General features: G+C 41.0%; 2 protein-coding genes, 1 long non-coding RNA gene and 1 other non-coding gene across 7 annotated transcripts in view; 2 read left to right on the top strand and 2 right to left on the bottom strand.

Moving 5' to 3' along the window:
* Positions 1 to 512, bottom strand: part of cast (calpastatin) — a 53,960-nt gene extending 53,448 nt beyond the window's left edge. For all 4 annotated transcript variants that reach the window (XM_049574246.1, XM_049574327.1, XM_049574401.1 and 1 more), the window contains exon 1: positions 423 to 512. In XM_049574246.1, the coding sequence (XP_049430203.1) occupies positions 423 to 497 (75 nt within the window). In that variant the 5' untranslated portion in view covers positions 498 to 512. The remainder of the gene's footprint in view (positions 1 to 422) is intronic.
* A 6,179-nt stretch (positions 513 to 6,691) lies between these two features.
* The window catches only part of LOC125887416 (uncharacterized), a 36,140-nt gene continuing 14,980 nt past the window's right edge, over positions 6,692 to 27,851 (bottom strand). The window contains exons 3-4 of the long non-coding RNA XR_007449166.1: positions 21,130 to 21,305; positions 6,692 to 8,146 (exon numbers count right to left, since the gene is read on the bottom strand). This is a non-coding gene — a long non-coding RNA (uncharacterized LOC125887416). The remainder of the gene's footprint in view (positions 8,147 to 21,129; positions 21,306 to 27,851) is intronic.
* pcsk1 (proprotein convertase subtilisin/kexin type 1) lies at positions 8,489 to 27,630 on the top strand. The gene is made up of 14 exons (XM_049574163.1): positions 8,489 to 9,036; positions 10,296 to 10,400; positions 10,508 to 10,630; positions 15,700 to 15,846; positions 16,974 to 17,050; positions 17,781 to 17,869; positions 19,420 to 19,592; positions 19,905 to 20,117; positions 20,891 to 20,991; positions 21,118 to 21,351; positions 22,994 to 23,151; positions 23,242 to 23,375; positions 23,467 to 23,628; positions 25,372 to 27,630. Exons 1-14 carry the CDS (start codon positions 8,848 to 8,850, stop codon positions 25,792 to 25,794), a joined length of 2,328 nt encoding a protein of 775 aa, XP_049430120.1. The 5' UTR covers positions 8,489 to 8,847; the 3' UTR covers positions 25,795 to 27,630.
* On the top strand, positions 24,762 to 24,833 carry trnaq-uug (transfer RNA glutamine (anticodon UUG)). Its single transcript has one exon. It is a non-coding gene; the product is annotated as a tRNA-Gln (tRNA).

Raw genomic sequence — 27,851 nt, 5'->3', positions numbered from 1 at the left:
TATATGCGGAACATTATTGTAACCATTTCACGTACACAACACAATTACACTACTTCTTCAGGCCAAGAAAATGTAATTGTGAAATCACACGACTTATACAGGTTCCCCCTGACCGTGTGAACCCTCTTACATGCTCTGAGCAATACACTACAACACATCTTCCTTGTAGCATCCATGTTGTTTCCACATTACAAGTTAAAAGCGCGTAAATACGCCCGAGTCGGAAGACATACTATTCTACTCGGGAAGTGGTAGTATCCGAGCAGCACGTGAATGCAGCACCGTGTCTGTAAAGCCTCAGTGATTTTCCGCCTCTCATTTCACAGCCCTTCATCACATTCAACACACTCTCAGCTCAGTATCACCGCCTGTCACCGTGAATATAAATTAAACGTAGGTTATTCAGGGTCATGTTTCCTCACCACACGCTTTGGAGCCTTCACTGGCCGCTTGTCTCCCTCCTCTTCATCGTTTTTTCGTTTCATAGACCGATCCATAATGTGTGCCTGTATCTGAGGCTAGTGTTAGCGAGCTAACTGAGGCAAACACGTTAGTCTCTTCCGGGGCTGAGTTCAGCCTCACAAACTGAAACAACACGGCTATGTAAACACAAACACTGGTTCCTTGTATTCTTGGTTGTGTTATTCATGCGCACTGCATTTTAATACTCCGGGAGTTAATTCAGTTCAATTCAAAGGAGCTTTATTGACAAGGGAAACAAGGTGACATTTCCAGAGCAAGTTATGATTAATTAACACAACATAAACTTAATGAGTAAAGATTTACTATACATTTATGTACATACATGTCGCTGCTGATTGTGTACACCTCTGACACAGAGAAAAACCCACTGCACACCTTTTCACATGTTCAACCTTTAAACCGTGACAAAACGATGCACACCGTTTGGAGCTTGAACACACCCCTGATGATGTATGTGACGGACATCCAAGTGCTCACTGAAATTATGCATCATGACTTGATATTTTTTTAATCTGTTAGAATTCTAAATATAAGTATTACTAGCTTTATAAATTACTAAAATAATAATAATCTAACCAATTGGCAGTAACCTATCTCACACCACTAGATGGCACTGGAGGGCCCATCAGGGGGCCAAGGTCTACTCATTGGGAGTTGCTTTTCTTTATATTGTTACATTAGCCAACCCAGTGGTTCTCAATCAGAGGTCCAGGGACCCCAGAGGACCTTGAGGGAGTTGCAGGGTGTCCCCCCAAAATGGGGAATAGTACAGTTTCACTAGAAGTGAGCCCAGTGATCACAGGATGCACTTCCTCCATTGTTGTGTAACCATCATTACCACACACATTATATTTGTGGGTTATTTTTATTAATTAAGTTACTGTTTGCATTATTTATATTTAAGTAGTAATAGATTCTGCATTATTGAGTTAGTGGTAAATTATTGTTTCAGTAGTACTTTGTGTATTGTTTCCTTTGTATTTTCATGTGCAGTGTTTCGGTGGAGTCACTGTGTTCCCTTGGTTATGAGCTAATTGGCTCCTACCTGCTCTTGTTTTGTGGGGACAGGTATAAGTGAGTGCCTCGTGCATAACAGTGAAGAGATGCTCTAGCCCTAAGTTGGAATGTGTTAGTACTGTCTTGCCATGTTGGTAAAAATTAAATGAAGAGGAAGAAACAAATGTTGTGGCCTGCTTGTTACCCACAGCCTGGAGGAACTGGGGAATATCAACATTCGAGGAAAAAGGGTTACAGTTACCTCTTATTGTCAACTGTCGTTGATGACTACAGAGTTAATGTCATATCTAACAGTGAAAATCTATTCAGATAGAGGTTTCATCTAGGGTTCCTTGACACGGAAAAGGTTCAGAACCACTGGCTTAAACAATATTTAGGGGAGACGTCGAAGTAGTAGACATGACATAATTTTGTTAACATACAAATTTAATGTGCAGCTACACTATTTCAGTCATTTTTCAAGCAAACAGTGACAAACATTCTCCGGTTCCAGCTTCTCAAATACAGTATTTGATACTTTTCCCTGTTCACATTATTAGAAACTGAATATCTTTGGGTTTTGGAGTTTTGAATATGAGGATGTCATCTTGGGCCATAGGAAACTGACATTTTTTCACACTTTTCTGCCATTTTACAGACCAACTAAAAATATTCAATGGTAGCAGCCCTAAATATAATACATTTGGTGCACAGCTGGAGTCTGGTCTGATGTTCTTCACCCGTGTAATTGTTTTTAAAGATGCTGCTGACACATTTCTGTCCGCTTTACACTGATGATACTTCTATAGCAATAATGAAAGATGTAGCCTACTCTTTATTATTTACCTAAATAAAAGTAGCAGTACCACAGTGTATACACATTCTGTTACAAGTAAAAGTCCTGCTAACTCAAAGTAATTTATATTATTTTACTGGATGTTAATAATTGATGCGTACATGTGTACATCAGTAATGTTACAGCTGGTAAAACTGGGGCTCATTTGAATTACTTACTCATAGTATACGGCTGGATATAAAATTTCCCTCATGGAACGATAAAGTCTTATGTTCTTCAATCACATATGTTATGTCTTATGTTCTTCTTTGTAATATTAATTTGAATATGCAACAGAACTAGTAACTAAAGTTATCAAATTAATGTATTGGAGTAAAAAGTACAATATTTTACTGTAAATACTCAAGAAGAGTACAAGTTCCTCAAAATTGTACTTGATTACAGTAATATATATTACTTTCCACCACTCTTCTACAGTCATGTACTTCCACATCTTAGAAACTTTAATTTGTTCAGTTCAAACATGTACATGCCGACTGTTTCCATTTTTCAATAATGTTACGATAATGTCTCTGCAATGTCAGCATGTCTGTACAGATTATTGGATTATTATATTGTCATAAAAAATATCGACCACTGTGTTTTGGTTTTATTACAATAGAAAAGACACATTTCAACATATCTAACATATAATACCCCTATCTGTTTCTGACCATAGCTGTTTTATTTTTACCAGCAATACAAGGATAACTTCAGCACTTTAAACATAACTGGCATAAGTAAAGTAGATCTCTGGGATTTTTGCTTTAAGATTAATAACATAGCTATGTATGATGTTGTTGGTTAAAAGACCACTAGCTGTCAGAACAGCATTACTGATTTCACTGACATGTGAAATGACACTGTGTCATGGTTGAAAGAAACACGAGCGGAAGCCACAAAAGAAAGCAACAAAAAAAAAAACAAATTAAACACTGATCAGTACACTTCCTGTCTCAACTGCTTCCTGTGAGACTTCTCTATTATCATTTATCTGTTTCCAGCACAGACAGCCCTGATGTCAGTGATACGGGTGGATGAAATGATGACTTGTATAAGTGAGTGAGAGTGTCCATCACTCTGCTGCCCTTCAGAAACAACGTCTGACTGACCTTCACACTTCTTGATAACAGTATGAACCCCGTCACATCCTTGCAGAATTCATCCGTCTATCACCTGCGCAGTGATGCCAATCTGGGTGACACCAGAGCAGCATTGTTACAGCATCCTCTGATAACACATGACATTTGTACAGCGCTGGCTGAGCTCTGTTGACATAAATGAATGAAACAGCTTTTAATCTTTGCTATTTTTGTATCTGGTATTACTCATGTTTGCAACAGCTGAAACATTTATACAGTGAGTTATTAACCAGACAGAGCAGTGGTGTAGCCTGATTTATCTCCTGCTGCTTCTTTGCTATGATAACTGACTTCTTAGTGACAGCTGATGCAAAGATGCAATCATGTAAATCCACCGTTGCAACTCATGTCACTTTAATTCATTTTTACTCACTTGTAAAACACTTTATTACTGTCTGTCTGTTTTGATATTTTCTACATAAAGCATTTTATTTTTAACTTTAGCAGCAGAAGTCCTTCTCGTTTGCTAAATGTTTTAATTGACAGTGTGGCTGTGAGCTGAGCATATTTTTGCTCCATTATTTTTACACTTTGAATAGCTTCTGTTTGCTCCCTCAGTCCTTGATTTTACCTATAGACATTCCTTTAAATTACTTTTAAATTAGGGAAACACAACAGAATATTTTGTGATTCATAATAAAACCAAATTCTATGAACAAAAACCCATCCTAAAATGTTTCACATCTTGTTAGACTCATTGGGTTTGATCAGTGTTTGTCTGCACAGCGTATTTTAATAATTTAATTCCAGTTCAGCACAGATCAGAGCACCATGAAACAAATGTGTCTCTGACACAATTCAACAGCAGTGTTCTACAGATCTCACTGTAATTGGTTTTGTTTTCTGTAATTTGTCACACACTTACTCTCTGACGCTCTCAGTGTCAATAAAGATGACAAAAGGAAGGGGTTGGCATGGCAACCGAGTGTCCTTGCTGATTGTCACAGGCAGCAGATTTCACAGGCTGGCGGGTGACACAGGAGTATATCAACCCCATTTACTGGTGTTATGTGTCTCTTTTACTCCACAGTGATGTGTTTTATGATCATATTGGACTACAGTTTGTTGCTGCATGACAGACTTCAGTTTAATTTACTTCGAATATGATTTTATTATGTTTCCATGCTGGCGACAGCTGTGGCTGGAGGAATTATGTTTTCAGGTTGTCCATCCTATTCTCATAAACATGATATTTCAAGAATGACTTGAGGGAATTTCTTCAAATTTGGCACAAACGTCCACTTTGACTCAATGATGAACTGGGTAGATTTTGGTGATAAAAGTTCAAAGTTCAAGGACATTTCACCTGTTTTGTCTTATTCTCATGAACGTGATATCTCTAGAACAGCTTGAGGGAATTTCTTCAAACCTCGGCACAAACGTCCACTTGGACTGAACGAGCTGATCAGAATTTGGAGGTCAAAGATCAATGGTCACTTTTACCTCAAAAACATGTTTTTTGGCCATAATTCAGAAATTCATATGAAATTATGACAAAATTTGACGCAAATGTCTGATAGAATAAAATGATGAACTGATGACATTTTATTCCAAAAGGTCAACTTTACTGTGACGTCATGATGTTCTGCAAAAACATTCATTATTCATGGTCATACCACAGGAACAGAATTGAACAGGAGATATTTGATACTGAATTGGTGACACTAACATTACATGTCCACCTTGAACTCTATGTATTTTCTGCGCTGTCGGTTTGAAGATGTGTGTGAAGCATTCATGTTTCAGAATTTGTAGCTTCTTTGCAGTAATATCCATCATATAAGCACTGTGAACTGCTAAAGCTACATATGAGCCTGGACAGATATGGATATAAACTGTAACTGCAACGACTGCTTTGTGGAGGCAAACAACTGCCACGTGGTAATTCTAGTTATCAATCAAATTATTTTAATATGTGGAATCTGAAAATCCACTATGTCTTGCAAAAATTGTTGTTAATACAAAATGCAAAACCAAACAATAACTTATCAGCATATGACTGAAAACTGCTGAGAAGTCACTGAACCATAAATGCACTGTGAGATCAGTGGGAAGTGCAGATGAAGGCTTCACATCTATTTGCCAAACCTAATTGATTTTTGTTGAATGACTGTCTGTTGAGGTGGCAGCAGTCGATGCAGATGCGTCATCCTCCGGCTAAAAGCCGGGGCTTTTCCTTCACTGTCTGTCCCTGGAGCTGGAAAAATAATCAGCTGACGAAACACACTTAGACCTCTGACCTCATTCACCCAAAATGATGTGTGCATTGCATTGTGTGCGTTAGTGTGTGCTCACGGTGGAATAAGGAAGGCCGGATGAATGATCTCAGTGCCCTGTGGTGAAACACACACCCTCACAGCTCAGCGATAAGGACAGAGAGGGTGCCGAGAATCGATGAAAGCAAAGTCAAAGATTCACTTCCCTGTAATGACACCTTGAGCTCCTGCAACACATATCTTGCTAATATTTCTGTGGCTCGTCAGCTGTGTGTTTCTGTGTGCCTGAGTGAGTGCCTTGGTCAAAGCAAACAGCTGTTGCTAGGTAAACGTGGATTATACTGCAGACCTGTTTGCACATGGCCAGATGACCAAAGGTATCGCTCTTTATCGGTTCTGACAAGTTTGACTCGCAATGACTAACAAGCTCATTCTATTTTTAGACAAATATCATACATCTGAATTAAACTGGAGTCCTATTATTGTGTTTGTTTGCACATACTCTAAACTGTTTGTCTGACATGAACTGCACTTACACATCCTCCATTGTGTCAGAGAGTAAAACAAAACATCCACTCTTACAACACCTTTATCTCTGGATCATTGTACACCTGTGAGGTGAGAGCACGCTGACCCACTGTTTCCATCACTAAACAATTTAAACAGCATCTGATGCCGGCAATAAAACTGTCATAAAAACCTCCTGCCTGCAAACACTGTTTGATTAAGGCTGACAGAATGACATCAGGACGCATTCTACATCTTACAATGAAAAAAATAATGTTCTTTAACATAATTTTATCAAATTGAGAAATATGAATTAAGAAAATGTATTAAAAAAAATAATAAACCCTCATAAACCCCTTACACCTGATACATTTTAACTACATGTCATTGGAGATGTGCTCACCTCCGACATTTTAGTTTGGAGTCAGTCCTCACTATTTTTTTTACTATATATCTATAACTCCCAATGCTGCATAACTCTCTCATGTGTTATCTTCTCCTAGAATTCTTGCTCCAATTTTACACACAGTAGATTGATATTTTTGGGACTGCACCTTACATGCATTATAAAATGACAGAGTGTGTTATGTATTTTTATCTGCAGTTTGCCACATTTATATTTTATGTACCATTTTCACGTGTAAATTATATTTCACATCTACAAATATTGCACATTTTTGAGCACATTGTCACAGCCATCTGATATAGCCAACAGTATCTGATAATGTGAGTAGCTCACAGTGTAAAAACAGGCTTATGCCATTTTCAAGTCAGGCCAAATTTCAATTGCTAGTTGCAACTAGAACCATTCATCTGAATCAATGCACAGCTACTCTTTGAAATAGCAGACATTTTAGTTAGTCATAGTAGGAAACGCCCAGATGGCACTAATAACATTAAGGCTGTCCCAGCAAGCCATGACAGTGAGGCAGCGTGCACAGTACCAGGACCCTGAAACTGAAATAGACAAATGTAATTTAGCAATTGTGCAGTATATTATTTACACCTGTGCTTTTCCTGCTGTTGTCCAAATGTCTACTGTGGGGGGAAAAGCCGTTTAAAGGAGCTCTGTGTGACATCGAGATTATATCTATCATTCAGATGCTGAGAGGAGATTGTCTGCACATGGCTCTCAACATGGAGGTAGCACAGCAGGATAACGGCTAGTAGCTAACAGTGCTAACAGCATGAACAGTGCTAACAAGGTGGGCCATGCCTTCACCATCCTAGGAATCTGGCAGTCAAAACAGCGACTAGTATGGTCACAGTGCAGAGCAGTGGCCATTACATCGATGCACTATTATGCTTGTGCAGCCGGACTGTCTACCACAACAAAAAAACAGCGAAGCTCAGATTACAACACACAGAGGTAGCTGACTTCATTCTCTGCTCAGGGCGCCATTACAGCTACAGTAATTCAGAATTAGTCATTGCTGTTACACACAGGAAAGAACACACACAGGTTACATTAATAATTTAATGAAATAATGATTGAGCTGATAAATGGATTTAACCCAGTTGTACCTGATCACAGAGTGATGTGGGGGTTTTTTTTTATGTGTTTGAAGGTCCAATGTTTCTAAATTATTTTAACAAATGTTTATAGAAATATAGCTGGGATCCATATCAAGTTATAAAAGTGAAACTCAAGGTAGTCTTCAGAGCTTTGGGTGTTTTTTTTTTCTTTTTTGGTGATCTATCAAAAAGAGTCCATTATTAGGCTACCTGACCCTATTATGGAGTAAGCTGCATTACAACAACAAATGAACAATATTTTTATTATGTAGTTTTGCAGTAGCCTCCTCAGCTGGTGGAGTAGTAACCCATGTCTCCTCACACCTCAGTGTTTGGTTTCAGTTTCATCACCTGATGAGAATCTGCGGTGTGAGGTGAGCTGTCCGCGGTGCTGAAACCTCTCCCTCCTCCTCCTTTTCCTCCTTCCATCACTGTGACTTGAACACGTGAGCCTGAGGCCAGAGACAGAGGCAGAGAAATGCACTATGATGGAGACAGATTTCTTTTATCGATAAGACTGAGCACAAAACAAAGGAGCAGTCGGGCTTTGGTGAAACAGGATGATGTGACACAGATTGTCTGGCGCACATTAACAGTGGATGGAGGATGCAGAACAACGATCCTCCTTATAATACTAAGCATGTATACAGAAGGGAAAGCACTGTTTGGATTCATTTTATTGTTGTGTTTCTTCCCTGTGTCTCCTCCTCATCATCCTCCTCCTCCTCCTCATAAGGGACAAACAGTGGGATATTTATAGCCGGATCTCCTCCCCGTTCAGACTTTCTCCCCTTAGGACTCGAACTCACATCTTAGCAAAGGTAGACGCCAAACTGACGTCAGAGCGCCCGTAATTTGACGTGTATCCACCCCCCATCGCGACCACACACACACACACACGCACACACGGAGCGCACAAAGCAGCCCTCCCCATCAGCAGCATTTCCTCTCCTTGGCGGACCAATAACGCGCAGTCTCTCGTTCCCTCCATCTCAGCCAGCTGTTTCTTCAGGAATAAACACCAAACAAGGAGATTTATTTATCAACACTACTAATTATTTATATCTCGGAGTTTTGGGCTGCTTTCTTTGGGCGTGTCTCAGCTGTTTGTACATATATATATTTTTCTCATCTGGTTGAATTTCCTCCTGAGATGGAAGTGAGATGTCGTCCAGCGGTGATGTGTTGTGTTTTCGCCATCCTCTTCTCCGTGGTTCCCCGCTCGCTGGAGTCTTCTTTCGGGGACAGGCAATACCTGAACGAGTGGGCAGTGGAGATCCCAGGCGGACTGGCTGCTGCAGAGGCGATCGCCAGAGAGCTGGACTACCAGCTGGTCCGACAGGTAGGCACCAACCTGCGTCCCGGAGCGCCTCCAGAAACCACACCACCAGCTCACTTAACAAAAAAGCTTATTAATATTCTTAAATGAAGCTTGTGCTGGCAGTTTTAGTGGATATTATATATTTGGCGTGATATCAAAGCAAACTGGGACCTGAGTAATGTCTCATTTTAATATCAATCAGACAATTGAACAGAAACCATCAAAGCAAAATGAATCATGAAATGTTAATGACACCCACAGCCTACAGTGTCAGCTGTGGAGCCAGGCAATAGCTGTATCAATTATTCTCTTGATAAGGCCATTACAATGGAAACTCATTGCTTTTATGATAGCCCAAAAGCACACAATGTAATTTCAGCACCTTGCTAAAATCAAAGGAGGAGGGTTTTAATCAATCTGTGACTCACTCTTTACACACCTCTGATAACTCTGCCTGTCCTTTCCCTCTTCTGTATATATGTCCTTGTTTTTCTCACCATCACAGACTGACTAATGTTGTCCTCTCCCATATAAATACATTTGTGCTCAGTCTGAATCATAGGAGCTGCTCATTAATTTGGATGAAACCTGTGGCTCTGAACAGCGGCGGCCAATGATTAACTGAGCTGTCATGGATACTGAGGCACACTGTATGCTGTCTTCCTCTGCTGTGTCAGAGCCATTATAACTCAAATATGAGTTTTTATTTGACATTACAATCATTTAGACTTCTGCAAATATATAACAGCATCAGCCTCTGAAAGAACAGAGGGAGCTGGATGTTATCAAAAATGTCAACTGGGAAATAAAAACATTATGATTTAACTGTTTAACATCAGTCCATAGCAGAGACATGGATAGTATGCTTTACTTTCTGCAAAAGATGCATGTAAAGCATCCACAGAAATACATAAAGGCACATAGGCCCTGTGCATTGTGCTTTTTCTTAATTGGAATGAATGGAAATAGAACCAAAAGTATTATATGTAAAGGAATTCCTCCTAGTTCACCATCAACATAATAAAAAAAAACACCACACACTGTATCACAGATTCAATAAAAGGCCAAAATTTAGATGTCCCACTGTAGTGATGAAACCATTTACTGTCTGAATGAGCAATCTGTTTTCTTGCTCTCCCACAAAACTGAATTCTGGAGGCTTTTCTTGTCAGACATAATAATGTTTCTCGACCTGTGCAACAGGCTTCAGCGACCAGATGGCTGGTATTATGTCATTTCCTATCAAATATTCAGCCCGTCTCATGCCTTCCTCTCCGCAGATCGGGGCCCTGGAAGACCATTTCTTGTTCAAACACCGCACTCATCCTAGCAGAATGAAACGAAGTGCCAGCCACATCACCAGGCGGCTGTCGGAGGATGATCGAGTGAGTGGCCACCACCTATTACCGCATCCTGCACGGTGCTCTGCGTACAATCATTTTTTGTCTCATTTTGAAAGATTAAAGAAACGTCTCTTCTTGTCTGTGTGCAGGTGCTGTGGGCAGAGCAGCAGTATGAGAAACGTCGCAACAAGCGAGCGTCCCTCGGTGGGTGCAGGGACTGCCCAGTGGATAAGCTGTTTGACGATCCCATGTGGAACCAGCAGTGGTACCTGGTGAGTCCCCAAAAGGCTGAATATCACACAAACACAACATGAACAATGGGGACTGTGTGACAGTGGGCCTCTGGGCACAGATATGCAAAGGGTCCCGCCACCTCTCCTATAAGAGCAAAACGCACAAACTTTGTGGTGGTTTTGCTTCTTTCTTTTATCATATCTTTTGTCTTAAGAGTCTTTATTCAGTTTTTGGGTGGTTTTGTGTCTCTTTGAGGTCATTTTGTGTCTCTTCACTATCTGGCCACCAACGTCTTTCAACATATATATTCGGTTTAATTAAGGTTGTGAGATGGCGTTGATATTTTCTTGGTTATAAGTTATGTTAAGTAACTAAAATGTCTCATTCAAACATCATCTGGACATAGAATGAAGACATTAGGTTGTAAGGTATGGGGAACAAAACTCATCGTCTGCACAACATCATGATGATGATTCCACACTGTGAAATTCTGACATTGTTTGACATCTAAAATATCGTCAACCCAGTTGTCATTCCAACCAAACTCTAACGTCTGTCCAATGTAAGAGTCCAGTGTCTTTCTAGCATAATTTTGATGTCTAATGTCAGCAGGATTTGGATTTGTTTTGCTCATTTTTTTTAGCTATTATGTGTCTCTTTGCAGTTCCTTTGCAGTCATGTTGAGTCTCCTCATGGTCAGTACGTGTTAATCTGAGTGCCATTCTGCAGGTATAGTGGCCCCTTGGTCTGTGCATGGTGGGCCCATTCAGCAATCCATCCATGAACACGCAGCAGCAGATTGTCCGCCACAGCACTGAGAAATTCAATAAGTAGCTCAGCGATTAATCTTGCTGGTTTAAAGATGTCTGTAAACAGTTTAGAAAATATCTGAACACTGTGTACTTTTTCCAGAGCTCCATAAACCACAGATTCCAGTTGACATCCAGCCTACTGGTCAAATAATGGTCAAATGTTGTGTACCCTCTGTTGTGTCTGGTTCAGCCTTCTGTTTGCATGCAGCATGGTCCATTCTCCCCTGAGACTCTATGTGGCTCTGAGTGCTGGACAGCTCCACACTGTTTTGTCCTCGCAGGGACCTTGTGCCTCTAGCAGGAGGCCGTGTGTGCAGTATGTGTATGTGTGTTAGCAATGTATCAGGAAGTTTGCATGCGTGCAAAAATACAACTACTAGAAATGCAGCAAATATGTGTTACCTTTTCATAACTGCCCCCCCCCCCCAATAGCATAACAATAACAATAATAATAACAATAGCATGCTATCAAGCAGCTCTAGCCAAAAGAGCCATTTGCTTAATTGGTAACAGTCCGTGTGGAGATGAGAGGGGTGGAGAGGCTATAATCCAGCAGGATGGAGTAGAGTAGAAGCGCCGTGCATTAAGTCCCAATTTGCCCTGAATGGGATGGTTTAGCCCATTGAGGCCAAGTAGTAGCAGAGAACAGTAGATTGTCACAGCTGTGCCTCCCCTTCCAGATCCATTACAGACACTTTCACTTTATCCTGACCCAAGGCTGACCCCGACATTTACCACTTTGAATGACATCTTTACTGATTACGATCCATAAGCTTAGAATGAACTTAACGACTGTCCCGTTGACCACATCACACACACACACACACTACAGCAGATATAAGTGTTTGAATGCATTTAGGGGAAAATGGAGTGATTATTGTCAACATGCCGGATCAAACCAAATAAATGAAACCACAACATTTATTTTCATCATCCATCAATCTGCTTATGTTTTTAATCACCTGACTAATTGTTTGGTTCATAACATGTCAGAAACCTGTGACAACAGTGGAAAACAAGTCCAAGCATACTGTCTATCTTGCAAAAAATAAATTTATCGGGATGTTTCACTACTAGACCTTCATCAGGCAATGGTTTTGTGACATTGAGAAGCCATCTTAGGTGGGGAGTGGCTATAAGCTGCAATCATACACATACCTCAGGCACAGGAGGCCATACATACTATCAGTTTACTTTGAAACCGTCTACAATTTCATTAATAGAGCGAGAAAAGTAAAACACTCTGTATAGCCACAATCATAAATGAACCCCAGAATGCTACGTTACATATGTAGATTCCTATAAATTAAATGTTTGACACCATAAAGGCTGTATTTCCAGATATTGCAGGTTTAATTTGTGGATGAACCCAACATAGCACATAGAAAAAGTTCACACCAATAGTGCAGTTTTTTGGAGTCTTCCACAATATTTAATACTGTAAAACTTTAATTAATAACCCGGGCTTTTATTTGCTTAAATCGCTGAACTCAACAGGCCTGTATTTGGGAGAGACGGCTTTTAATTCCTGTCACAAAACTGTTGCTCAGCAGAGACTGGGAAATACATTCAGTTTGATGATTTAAACCAGTTTGAATATTACTTGTTTAAAAAATAGGCGTCAGATAAGATATCAATTATGAATCATTCATTTTGACTAGCTCTCTGTCAGAGAGAGAGTGAGTTAAGGCACTCGAGGATTACAACACTTGGCATACCGATACAACACCACTTTATCCTGTTAAAACAAACTTGGATTAATTTGTATGTAAAACCGTTTTGATGCGTTTGATTTGAGGACCCTTACGGACTAAAGGAAAATGCATAACGATGGAGTCAACAATCTGCTTTTATACGTACGAAGAACCTCTGTTAAAGCAAAATGACCTGCTTGGCAACCAGACCAGGCATCTTATTGAGACAGGTGTTTATTTATTTAAACTGTGCAGCCACAGCGGGCTAGTAAAAGAGACTGGGCATTTGGAAAGGCTTTTAATTGAAGTTTTACGTCATAACATATAAAAACAAAAGACATGAATGCCTCCAAAAATTAAGTTTGAGTTAAATAACTGATCAGTTATGTTGCTGATTTCCTGTTGATTGACTAATCAAATAACTATTATAATCATTTTACATTTAAACACCATAATAACTGTAATTCTGACTGTATTGTCAGCATGATAATGTGTTGTTGTAACATAAACAACAACAATATATTTCCCTAACATGTAACAATGACCGTTCATCTAATTTAATTAGCAAATTAGGCGAATTCAAACTAAAAATCTCATGTATGACACTGCAGACCTGAGAACGAGATCACAACATATTCACTACAATCTGCTCAGAAAACAGATCTGATCCCTGCTATTATATATCACCTCACATCACTGGGATTAATAGGTTAACCATGTCAGCCTGACCAGTTATTAAATCATCAGGCTGGAACCTGATTTTACAGAAAATGATGCAGTGTGTGTGTAACTGTGTGTCGCATCAGTGTTTGTGTGTGCATTCGGGAAAGAGAGGGAGATTCACATTACATTCCCCCAGCTTCCACTTCTCCGCACCTGCGCTTACTGAACATGAGTCACGCGCTTGTGGGGGAATAAGAAAACAAATTGAGATGAATCATTTTTACCGATGAGGGATGATGACTCTAATGGAATTGGCCTTAAAGTGCCGCTTATTGTATTTCCACATCAGCCCGTGTCTCTGTCACTGCGAGGGTCACGTTATAGTTCATTGAAAGCATCATGATTCATCCTGCTTGCCTATTCATCAAGGACAAAGCCACAGTATGTAGAAACAGGTAAAACACCAGGAAGGAAAAAGGTTTCAGGTTTCACCTTTGTTTCATCAGCCCCGATGCTGTGATGGTATTATTTTCTCACCTCTGGTGTTTGCAAATGGAGATGTGATAATGAGGGGAAGGGGTAGAGGTTAGAGGACAGTGACGTTGGCTGATGACATCAGAGTGAGGGTGGAGCTGTGTGGCGGGGGCTTGGCAGAGGGGGGCGAGAGCTGGGCCCGAGAACAGGATGAGTGTCTTTATCTATCACGAGTGAGAGCCCGATAATTTAATCAGAGAGTGACTCATACTTGTAGCTTGAAATTCCTCCTGCCTGCATGGCTCAGTGTGTGTGTGTGTGTGTGTGTGTGTGTGCATGTGCGTGTGAGAGAGAGAGAGCATCCATGGCCGTGCAACTGTCAACCTGTGTTAACTGTGCATCGAGGGATCTCATTGTGCCCTGGCGTGTGTGTCCACTCACTCATTTTATATGGAAAAGCTGTAGAGTAACCTGCTTAAGCTGCTGCTGTGTGTGTGTGTGTGTGTGTGTGTGTGTGTGTGTGTGTGTGTGTGCGCGTGTGTGTGTGCGTGTGTTTGCTGTGTACCATTAAAATCTATGCACGGCAGGCCACTCAGCTGCTGCCAGCATCAACAAGTGAGTCATTTGGTGTTACACCAAAACAGACAAGCTGTAGATATGAGCTGCTCGGGAGTGAAATCCTCTCAAGCAAATTGCTATTGAAACACATTGTGGGAAAGTACGACATCTGCTGCGTATTTACATCGAGATTTGCATTCTGTTCAGCGTCGGCTGGAACTGATGCTGTCCAGAGAGACAGAGAGGTAAAGACATGATGCTAATGAGAGCATGGGGTGAGAACAGGGAGTCAAAGAGGGAGCCAAGGAGGGGGGAGAAAGGGCGATACATCACAGGGATGAGTCACATCTTAGGGTGGCGTTCTGCAGTGTCTGTGCATAATGCGCACAGAGCGAAAGAGCAAAGTGAGTTCTTTTTTTAGTCTTAGCTGTCTCCAGCTCTGAATCATACTCTTCCCCAAGCAGACAGGCATCGGCCCCACTCGCTCTCCCTCTCTGCTTGCTGAGTTTCCATTTAAAACAGGCTCAGCGCCCCCCCTCACTCACTGTGTGTGATATTCTATAGCCTCTGAGAGGGATTGCTAAATAATCCGACAGGGGGATTGGATGTGAGTCGCACCAGAAGAAGTGTGGGTTGAAACGCAGCACATCTCTAAGCACTGTAAGGCATCTTGTGAGTTAAATGAGTCAGTGGAGTTGCTGTATGAACACAAAAGCCTGTATTATTATGAACCCTCTGGCAGCAATTTGCCTACAAGTGGCCGCAGGAGTGGACCTCAACAAGCCAACAATCAAATCATAATGTCCTGCAAAGGTCAGAGACAGAACAGGCAATCAGGATATGATACTCAAAGAGCCTGTTTGGATGATGCACTCTAATTACAGATGTGTCATTTTTATCTTCCAGCAAGACACGCGGACGTCCTCGTCGCTGCCAAAGCTGGACCTGCATGTGATCCCCGTGTGGCAGAAAGGCATCACAGGGAAAGGAGTGGTCATCACCGTGCTGGATGACGGGCTGGAGTGGAACCACACAGACATCTACTCCAACTACGTAAGACACCGTTTCCATGGAGACAGCCTCCGTCGTCTGGGCCTGCCGTTTCCATAGCAACGCTGCTGGTGACACCTTACAAGGCGATTCATAAAGACAGTAATAGATTCTCTATATGATAATGTCTGCCTGCAAAGAGCTTCTCTGGTTTGTAACTCTTGAATACAAATTGGGCTTTTTTTTTCTCACTGGGATGCAAATTTGGCTCCCTTCATTTTAGGGATGCGGAAATTGCAAATATTGTTTGACAGTCTGAAGGGGAGATGCAGATAATTACAAGGTGGTGACTGAATCAGAGCTGAACGAGGCCTCGTTTTGGCGTAGCTCCCTCTGTTGAGAGGAACTCTAAAAGCCTTGAAAAGCCCCATCTGTGGTTTGGTTTCAAACAGTGCTGCTGCTCTTAGAAGCCGCTGCCTCGCCAGAGCAAAAGAACGGAAGAGGAATAAAGGCACTGAAGGAGGGAGTGAAGGAAATAATGTATGACAACAAGGGCTGATGGAAACAACTCCCACCATAATTAAGTTAACGCTGATTAATCAAAGAGGCTCAATCACCCGAGACGCTCAGCCTCAACAATCAAGGCGTACGAGCGGCGTGCATTTGCATAACTTAATGGCAGTAATTCTCAAATGACAGTCACAGGCATCTGATTTCAATCTGATATTAAAGCCGTCACTGTGAGCCAGTATCTGAAAGGAATCATTCATTCTGATTTCACCTTTAATAAAAACATAATAAAACATTTAATTACATTTTATACTGCAACAGGAGAAGGATGACAAAGACAGAAGCAGACAGAGGACAGACATGATGTACTGAATCACACACATTGTTGCATTTCAGCCGCCGCAGTTTGTCAAGCGTGGACGCAACCCTCAGGGAAAACAGCATCTTTAAGCAAACTGAATGTTTTAAAAGATAGTTGTTGACAAGCACCCCGTCATGCTCAGACTCATTCAATATGCGTCGTTTCACTATCTGGTCACATCGCTCTCTCTCTTCTCTTGTCACCCATCATATGTGTCTCCATGACAGCAGATAGGCCCTGACAAATATGTGTTTGAAGCCTTCGTCACTGGTGTACACTGACGTCGAGCCTGATCATTTTCTGTGTGTTGTTTTTAAAGGACGCAGCAGCCAGCTACGACTTCAACGACAACGACCCGGACCCTTTCCCCAGATACGACTCCACTAATGAGAACAAGTGAGTGAACTGCTGAGAGGTGACATTCTGACACTACCTGGTCATTGTGTGGCTCGAGCTTGGTTATTTCAGGGTGCATCTCAGTGTCATAATAAATAAGCATTAAGTAGACACAAAGGATTAGAAGACTTTAGTTTATTTCCTCCCCTGCTTCTCCTCTCTGAGTGTTTCTAAGGCCATACCTGAAGTTAATGACTCACCCTCTGCTAGCTGACACACAAAAGCACACACATACATACACACACACACACACACACACACACACACACTCCACTCCGCCAGCAGCCCTGTGCTCTTTTGTTATCAGTATACTCAACAGATTCAAAGCCTATTCTTCCAGATGAATAACTGCAGTGCCACGGAACCTCCGCGACCCTGTCATTACGATCGATATTCTCTGCTCCAAACATGACCTTCTACAAGAGAAGCTATGTAATCAGACAATATAGTGGCCACTTGTAATTAGTTTTGCATCCCATGAATAAATTAGGGCAGGTAAAACAGTTCAAAATATCCATTAGGGAACACAGTGCAGTGAGATTTCTGCCAAAAGCAGCAAACAAACAAGATAATGTCTTTGCTACAGAACCGTGCATGTGTTTTGTACAATGTGTAATATTTTCTACAAAATTACACCCAATAATAGAGCTCCAGCTTATGCAGGATTAATGATAAAAACACGAGTGAATGTTTTAATTCAGTGTATATTGACTATGTGATTTGTTCTCAGACATGGGACCAGGTGTGCTGGGGAGATTGCTATGCAGGCAGACAACAATAAGTGTGGTGTTGGAGTGGCATTCAACTCCAGAGTTGGAGGTAAGAGCATTTTTTGTGTGAATATCAGTTTGTTTATTTGTCTTTTTTAATGTCTCTGTGTGTGAGACTTGTGACTAGAGTAAAACAGTTGTAGTTCTAGTTTGCCATCACTCCTGTGTGGCATTCAAATGGTTATTAATTTCACTAACACTTTCAGTTAAAGAGGAAATACACCAGTTTTGTTCTTCGGTGTAAAACTATCAAGTAAATGTTGCACAGTGTAACAGCTGTAAAATAATGACACCATCTGTGTTTTGATTGGTTCCCTTGAAGCCTCACTTTCACTCTGCAATCTGTGTGCCACCGGGTACGATCTCCCAGGAAAATTAAGGCTCATTTTATGACACGAAAGAAGTGTGTCAACCACTGCACAACTAAAACAGGAAGAGAATGGCGCTTTTGTTTTCCATGGTAGCCCTAGTTACTAAAGAGTATCAATGTAGGTTTTTGCAATTATAGTCCCATGTAGCAGAATTGGTGGACGGTGGCTCTGACTCTTTGCCTCCGTGCCTGGCTCTGGGGGAAAACCGAAAGCAATCTAGTATCATTCAGGAGATACAGTAAAGACATGTTTGGTTGTTACTTTTTAAACGGGCTACCAAAAGTACTTTCATCCTGAGTACTGCCTTTAGATACCATGGCTGCACATCTCTGGATTGTATTCATTTTATTTATAGCCAGCAGCGAAGGAAGATTTCGTGATGGAGATCTGGTTGTTAGTTGCATAACGTCACTCTCTAAAATTGCTGAGCTCCAATCCATCCAAAAAATGCTTTGCAGTTTTAGAGCTGCAACATTTGCAGGGCCAGAGAGGCCAGCTGGGTCTTAGTGCATCTTAAAATACAAACATCGCAAATCTTGCTGCAGTAACACCAATAGTGGAAAGTAACTAAGTACAATTACTCAAATACTTTACAAATACTTGTATTTTACTTGAGTATTTCCATTTTATGCTACTCACTTCTACTCCACTACATCTCACCTGAAAGTGAAATATTGTACTTTTTACATTTATCTGACAGCTTTAGTTACTTTTTAGATTCAGTTTAATAATCTAAAATAAAATCAATTATTAAATTATGATATATTATTATAGACTGAGCTTCCCATTAGCATATAAAGTAATTTAAATGAGCTCCACCTTTACCAGCTGCAGCATTAAAGTGACAAACACATTAATACATCAATAATTATAATCCAATAATATATGTATTTGTGCAATGGGCGTTTTTGCATAATGAGCATTTTAACTTTTTGATGCTAATACTTTTACTTAAGTAAGATTTTGAAGGCAGGATTTTTACTCTCAGACAGGGTATTTTTACTCTGTGATAGTTGTACTTTTACGTAAGAAAATGATGTGATTACTAAGTAAAATCATTATATTCATGACCTTTAATGACCTTCTTTATTTACTGCAATGACTTAGTGGGACACGTCCCTAAGATGCGGCCATAAATAGAGGATACGTCCATGAGTTCTAATATCAGTACATGATGAATAACCTAATTGGTAGCTGGGCACTAATATATCTGTATCTCTCCGCTCAGGGATTCGAATGCTGGATGGGATTGTGACTGATGCCATCGAGGCCAGCTCCATTGGGTTCAATCCAGACCATGTGGACATCTACAGTGCCAGCTGGGGACCCAACGATGATGGCAAGACAGTGGAGGGCCCCGGCCGCCTGGCCCAGAAGGCTTTCGAATATGGTATCCAGAAGGTAAATGATAAGACAGGCTGTTTTTAGTCACAGTCGGCTAGTGTGATCTCAGTCTGAGGCTCCTAATGGGAGCTATTATCTGCAGCAGTGATGGGAATCAGACAGGACAGAATCAATACGCACAGCAAAGATTTACATTGGACAGCGGATATTTTATGTTGGAGCTCCCTAGTAGTATTTAACAAATACCATAAAATGATTTTCTGTATGTTTCGCAGTATCATGGCAGCAGCAATGTGTTTGTAAACATTTCTTGTTGTCTTCAGCTCTCTCTCTCTCTCTCTCTCTCTCTCTCTGGCTTGTTGTCTGCAGGGCCGTGGTGGGAAAGGCTCTATCTTTGTTTGGGCATCAGGTAATGGTGGGCGCCAGGGCGATAACTGTGACTGCGACGGTTACACAGACAGCATCTACACCATCTCAATCAGCAGCGCCTCCCAGCAGGGCCTGTCCCCGTGGTACGCTGAGAAGTGCTCCTCCACTCTGGCTACAGCGTACAGCAGTGGAGACTACACCGACCAGAGGATTGTAAGTAACTGTGCCTGTTATGTTTTATTTTAGGTCATACTGTGTTACATTAAGTAACGTTAAGTAGGTTTGTTTAAGGGACATGTCATGTTATTTAAATACAGAGGAGTATTAGGGCGAGGCATAAGGGAAAAAATTAGAGGATGATTTTTTTTATTCTGCATTACAGGAATAAAGTCAAAATGTTGAGAATAAAATTGACATTTTAAGATTAAAGTCAAACTTTTGAGAATAAATCAAACTACCAGCTTTCTGTAAATGACTTGGTGAAACTGTAGTTCTGATTTGATTTCAGTAACAATTAAATTATTTCTGTTTTAGAGCACATGCTCTGTGGTACTAAGCACTAGGACTTTGAAGAGTTGTGCCAAAATATTGCATCTGTATAGAGGGAAATGGCACCCAAATTTGGAAACTGAAATAGCTGGTGATGGACAGATGCAAGGGTACTAGTGGCTAAACCTGTTGCAAGTAACCTGTATGCAACACAGAGAGGACATGTTGTATCACATGGCACAATTTGATGGCTTTGTTGGCTTTATTATCAATATTTTGACTTCATTCTCTAAATGCAAATAAATAAATCGACCTCGTCTGATTTGTATTTTATTATGCCTGGCACTAACACTGAAAGTTCGACTTAATTCTTAATTATTTTCAAAATGAAAAATAATACAAAAAATCTCCCCCCTCTCATGTTTCCCCTACTGCCTGGCCTTAATTCTCTTCTGTATTCAAGATTAACAGGTTCTCATGTTACACTCTGCTTTCAGACAAGTGCTGATCTGCACAATGAGTGCACTCAGACTCACACAGGAACGTCGGCGTCTGCTCCTCTGGCTGCTGGAATATTTGCCTTGGCACTGGAACAAAAGTATGCAGTACCACGAAACGAACACCTGTTGCTCACAATGTGTTATTCTTAATCTTAATGCATTTTACTATATGAATATCAATAAACATTCACTGGTTTGCCTCCCTGTCTATCTACCCCCCTCAGTCCAGATCTTACCTGGAGAGACCTGCAGCACATTGTGGTCTGGACCTCAGAGTTTGATCCTTTGGCCAATAACCCAGGCTGGAAGAGGAACGGGGCAGGCCTGATGGTCAACAGCCGCTTCGGCTTTGGTCTTCTTAACGCTAAAGCCCTGGTGGACCTCGCTGACCCGGCCACCTGGAAGCATGTGCCTGAGAAGAAGCAATGCATCGTGAGGGATGATTCTTTCCAGCCCAGGTATGTGAACATATCACAGCTGCTCCCATCTGTCTTTTGAGTTTTGTTTGTTGCTGTGCCAGTGGCCCAGGTTTTTTGGCAACCGTTTTTTATATGAGACACATAGCTGCACAATGCTGTGTAGATCTCATATATGGGGTTGAAACTTGTCTGCATAATTATGGTTACATTTGTGACTCAGTGCAAAACTTTAAATTCACAGTTGTCAACAAAACATTTTCAAATTTTGATAAAGTATCTGATTCAAGTGATAGCAGTGGCGGAGCAGGGGGGTGGCTCTAGCCCTGAATGTGTTCTCAAAGGCCCCAAATCTCAGTTTAGTGTCATTCAGATAATAACATATGCCCATTTTGTTTATCCTACCATGCTATTTCTTGAAGTAATCTAATATAAGTGAGTAATTGTTCCTCCATTGGCCTAATATTGAATTCAGAGTCCTGAAGTGGTTTCAGACTGATGAAGACAGTTGAAGAACAATAAGAAACAAAATAGGATGTGGGCTCTATACAAGATGATTTTGCTTTGGCAACTATCATCACTGGCATTGTATTATCTCAAATGGATTGAAAAATACTGCGTATAGCTGCCAAAAAACATTCCCCCCGGGGCCCCGGGACTCCCCGAGGTTTGGGCTGAGCCCCAACAACATCTGGCTCCACCCCTGAGAGACAGAGATAGAGCTTTATTTCCTTTTGTCCTGACATTTTGGGTCCTACAAAGAACAAAAAAGATGAAACTATCTGTGTTATTAAAGACACATCTGTTGCTTTTTGAGTGAGTCATGATGATAACGAGTCTTAAGCCTGCGATGGCTTCCTGGGCCATTAAAATGAATCAAAAATGAATTAATGAAAAAAAAATTATGATTCTTCATGATGACAGCTGAGAGCATTTAAATTCGAGGTCAATCATCAACTGTGAACACTCATAAATGCTAATTGTTCAAAAATGGGATTAAATATCTAAATCCAAAAGCTGCCAAGCACGGACAGATACTCAAAGGAAATAATCTCCCCTTCTGTTGTCTCAACAGATGTTCTGTTTGCACTCCTTTACGGATTAATGACCCGAGGAGATCGAGGGCTAGAGCTCAGCTGCTATACTTTGTCCTTGAGACAACCTCTTGATTTCACATGCTTCCACCTGTAGACAGCAGCTAAAGCCGACTGAGTTCCGTCTTCCTTTAAGTGTCCATTTTGAAATTTGCTTTGGATTATGAGACTCAGTAGCACCGACACCCAGTTTCCCCATTACCTTGCTACATCCCTTATTAATCCCGAGGATTTGGCTCTACATTTCCGTCAATGCTTAGTGGTCTACTACCCCCTCCAGCTTTATGCCAGCTTGAGCACGGAAATCCTTTCATTCATGTCTGGGAGAGATGGGGATTAACTGTTTTTGCAAATGAATGAACAAATCTGTCTGTGCATCTTATGTTTGCTTGTGATGTGCTAAATGTTTCCCAAACTTGTCTCTGAACTATCTCACAGTAATATATGATGCCTGCAGTGGGTGCAGCAGTAGTATGTTTCCACCCTGCTGCTGTTTCCCAGACCTACGAACAGTAGTGACAACATGTCAGGGAACTACAGGGAGAGCTGTTTGTGTGTCTCATTCCCTGCTATTTTAATGCAACCCACAGGGAGATGAAAGCAGCAGGGGAGATCACTATAGAGATTCCAACCAAAGCCTGTGCCGGGCAGGAGAACGCAGTCCGCTCACTGGAGCACGTGCAGGTGGAGGCCAGCATCGAATACACCAGGAGAGGGGATCTGCACATAACACTCACCTCCCCAGCCGGTTAGAGACGTGCACATACAAGCACAAACACACACACTGGAGTAAAATAACCAAGTGCTCAGCTGATCTATCGCTCTGATTTTCCATCAGGTACCAGTACAGTGCTGCTGGCTGAGCGAGAGAGGGACACGTCCTCTAATGGCTTCAGAAACTGGGACTTCATGTCCGTCCACACATGGGGAGAAGATCCCGCAGGCACATGGACGCTAAAGATCACAGATACAGTGAGTTACACAAATATTTGGCTAATTTGTATAACCACTGAGCTTCTGCTGGTTCTATCTGAAATCCAACCAACATAATTTCCCCTCACAGTCAGGCCGCATGCAGAACGAGGGTCGTATTTTGAACTGGAAGCTGATCCTTCATGGGACCTCAGAAAAGCCAGATCACATGAAGAAACCTAGAGTGTACATTCCCTACAACGCTGTGCAGAATGACCGCCGGGGTGTGGAACATATGGATGACATGATGGAGGTGAGTACGAGGCTGCAGAGTTTAAACTATTTAAACAACTTATAAACCTGCAAAATATAAGAAGAAATACATCAAAGAGCCAACATGATTTGACCACTGAAGGTCTTCATCAGGTCTTTTAAAAACCCACAGACCATGTTGGCTCATTTAATGGTTTAGCCAGTACAATAAAGGCTTTTTAATATTTTCTTCCTCCTTGATATATTTCTTCTTATATTTGAGAGTGCCTTCCTGTTTATCCTATTTTCGTCCTTTTCCAAGAGCACCAATACACACTTTTTTGATGCACATCTAATTATACAGAGCAACCAGTCATCTCTTTCTTTCCACCATAAACACCTGGTTTAGATGTAAAGGAAAGGAGTGAGAGCAGGTGTATGCTGTGTCAAAGTAACATGTAAAATTAGTCCCATAACTTTAAGGGCTTAGTGCAGACACTCTTAACTTACACTTGATAAAAGAAAAAGGTCGAAGCTAAGTAATATTACAAAAGACTAAGAGTGCTTAAAACCAAAAGCTAATGCCTACCATGCTAACTTTGTTACAATGAAAATGTTAACATCGTTTCTTTTAAGCCAACATAATAATAATTTGCCATCCTAGTTTAGCATGTTAGCATGCTAACATTTGCCAATAAGCACGAAACACAAAGTACATCCGAGGCTGATGGGAATGTCATTGTGCATACTGAAAAAGTGACCTAATGATGGCGCATCAGGATAAGTCACCAAATTAATTGCAATTTATCTAGAGACCGACATTAATGTCTGCACAAAACTTCATGACAATTTATCAAACCGTTGTTGAGCTTAGTCTCCAACAAAGTTGTGGACTCACTGATTTCAAAGCCTGAAAATCTAGTTTTTGTGGTTTCACTACTCACTGTGCTAGAGTCATGCAGCAGCATACTCCTTGGTGTGTCAGCACTGTGTGACATCACTCTTGGGTGTGGTTACAGGTGCGACAGAGAGCTCTTTCTGACCACAATAGCACAAAATTACAAAAACCTCAAGTAAAATCTACAGACATAATCAATCAGTGGGCGTTGTTATGTAATCAAATGAATATTTCACATCACAAAGATGTGAACTGAATATTGTTAGAATCTGATCTGTTACAGCAGCAGTCAGACAGGTCCCATGGTGTAATGGTTAGCACTCTGGACTTTGAATCCAGCAATCCGAGTTCAAATCTCGGTGGGACCTCATCCTTTGCGGGGGTCAAAGGACACAGAGATATTATGAATGTGTATAACTTGGAATTTATAAATAAAGCTGAATGGAATTAACATAAGATCAGTGCGTAACAGCTACCCATTGTCCCTCTTACGTGCCATGTTACAGTGACAGATTAATGGTAATAATAACATTACATCTGCAATGCAGTGTTAGATTATGGGCATACAGCTGTTTAATATGTGCTCTCCAGGACATTAAAACTGAGCGCTGACTTTCAGGTTAAATTTTAGAGTGTTTTCATCCATATTTTGTTCAGTTGCTCAATTTTAGATCCATTGTGCCTGTCTGACTACACAGCCAACTCAATAAAAAGAAAAATAGGTCACTGCCCAGGTGCTTTGGGACAGCATGGATTTTTTTCATGCATATTATAAAGCTGTAATAGATACCAAAATAAACACTTATGTTGTCTAACTTTAGATGCACACTCTGTGGGTCATTTTTATGTAACAATTTGCGTCACACACCAACAACCTGTCTCCTCTCTGTCTGTCTGGTGACACAGGAGCCCACACAGGCCTATCCACCTCCAAAGACTGAGACTGCACAAAACTCCCGTCCCTCCAGCCCAGAGAAGGAGCCCAAAAAGCCCTCAAATCCACCCTACTCCCCCTCCCTGGCCCTGCTGCGTCTCCTTCAGACAGCCTTCAACAGGCAGACCCCCACCTTGCAGCAGCCCCTGACCGTAGCCAGGTCCTCCTCCACTTGGAAGAAGCAGCAGCCGGGCCGAAGCCTCTCCCCTTCTGCAACAAGACTCCCCCCTAAGATGCTTTACCAGGCTCTGGATATGATCAACAAGTACCGAGGGCCTGAGGACAGTGTCTACAGTGACTACACTGATGGCTTCTACAGCACCAAGCCGTACAGGCACCGAGATGACCGACTGCTGCAGGCCCTGTTTGAGATGATAGATGAAGACCGCAAGTGAAGGCCCGGAAGAGAGCGGAGGGAGGAGGAGAAGAAAGATATAAGATCAGGGGGAAGCATGGTTATGTGTTGGTTGGGGAGCAGAGGAACAAGGCAAAAAGAGGAGAGAAAGCAGAGGGATGGGAACGGGCACTGGAGGAGTGGAGGAGAAGAGAAGAAATACAGGAAAGAGAACTCTTTCACTTGGTTGTCCCCCCCCCCAAAAAAATGCTGCATATTTAATCTCTTTACCTTTGTTTGCCAATCACCATTCATTAATTAATTCTTTCATTTAGTCATGTAAAAGTTCCACTCCACATGTGACTCAAAGCACGGACATGATTAGGGCCTCTCTGCTACAAACTGTGTCTCCATGTAGTCAACGTGAAAGCATTTAAATCATAAGAAAGGAGGGGTATGCCTTGTCTCTCTTCTCTTCACTGCCTGCTCAAGCATGCCACCTTTAGACATATAAGTTTTGTATTAGTATCTATATATTATCTACAGTATATATTATACGAAGACGATGATTGTAATATGATTTTGAAAACACTTGACATCTAAAATCCTCACTCTCAAAATTCCATTTTGTTTCTATTTATATTTCATGTCCTACACAGTTTTATTTTCAAAAGGTTTCACACTGTAATGGGACACATACTCACTTAAATCACTTTAGAGGACATACTGATCCTTAAAAAACTGACATAAAGTCATGAAATTAGAGTCAGCATACCTTCAAAATGAAGCAGAATTCTAAATTGATCCGCAATTTGAACGGTTTGAACTGTGTTGACAAAAGATTTATTCTCAGGGTGTCAACAAAGCTCAACAGAGTAGCAAAAAATATATTCTGGACTCCAAGTATTAAAAGACAAAATGTGAAATATATATTAATAAAGTATGCAGATGAGACAATACAGTTGTACCAATACACTATTAAAAAAAGAGGAAACACACCCTCTGGTAATAATTAACGACAGATGGAACACTGGGAAGACTTTCAGTGGGAGTAGCGACACACTCAAAGTGGAAAAATAACAGAATAATCTTCTTGTGCTATTTGTTTAATTTTGTATAAGTACAATGCTGCATTAAAGGAAATATTTTTCTAAGGATCCTCATAGTTTATGGAGATAATATATACAATATCGAACCCTTGAACAGTTTATTTTCTTGTGGCGTAGTTCACTCAATAACTGCAAAGTCAATGTAGTTATCACAACTACAAATGAACACTGCCAAAATCTTTGCTGTCAAAAAGCTTCCGTGTATTTCAGTGAATGTGCAAATGGCTAACATGTTGTTTGTTCATCATCTGCAATATGCCACCTTCAAACAGTTCCTTGAATCCTGGACAGGTTATCGCATTACTTCTCTGGTATTATTTATTTGATATTAATGGATTTATCACACTCCAGAAACTGGCCAGAAACTGTAGAATAGAGGCTCTGCACTGCAACCTTCAAGCACATTCATCTTGAACGCCTTAATATACGCTGTAATAAATGTGCATACTCATCTCCACATGGTGTAGATCAATTTAGAGATGCTAGTGTAAGTGTTTATGACATGAATAGTTATGAATCCTCTATGCAGAGTCTCTATCCTGCAGCTTGGAACTGCCTGCCCCGCTTCTCTGCCAACAAGGTGACAGGAGAAAGAAGATGTCTGGGACAACGCTTCACATGCACCCTGTAATTTATCCATTCTTTAGTGTAGCCCGTGCTGTTTCCTTTATGTTTTTTGTTTTTGACTGACGCTTCAGTCCAAAGTTGTTTACACAAACAAATATTATGTTGCAATTTCTGTATGGATGTACAAAAAAAATTATGAAATTTATCGTAATAAATTGCAAAGTGACCTCTTGAGTATGTTTGAGTCTCTGGTAGCATAACAGTCCTGGGAGTTGGGTCATCCTGGGTAGATAAATGAAATGTAGGGCTTGGTGAGAAACTGAATTAATCAAATGGGTTTGAAATAGAGCTTCTGCACAATGCTGGACTACAGAGCTAAGTCAGTAAAATATATAAGCTGTGTATAATGTGAATACAAAGGTAATTTTGTCATGAGAGACAA

Source organism: Epinephelus fuscoguttatus, linkage group LG1 (assembly GCF_011397635.1).
Source record: "Epinephelus fuscoguttatus linkage group LG1, E.fuscoguttatus.final_Chr_v1".
NCBI lineage: Eukaryota > Metazoa > Chordata > Actinopteri > Perciformes > Serranidae > Epinephelus > Epinephelus fuscoguttatus.
Note: the sequence above shows the minus strand (reverse complement) of the source record. Positions and strands in the feature narration are given on the sequence as shown.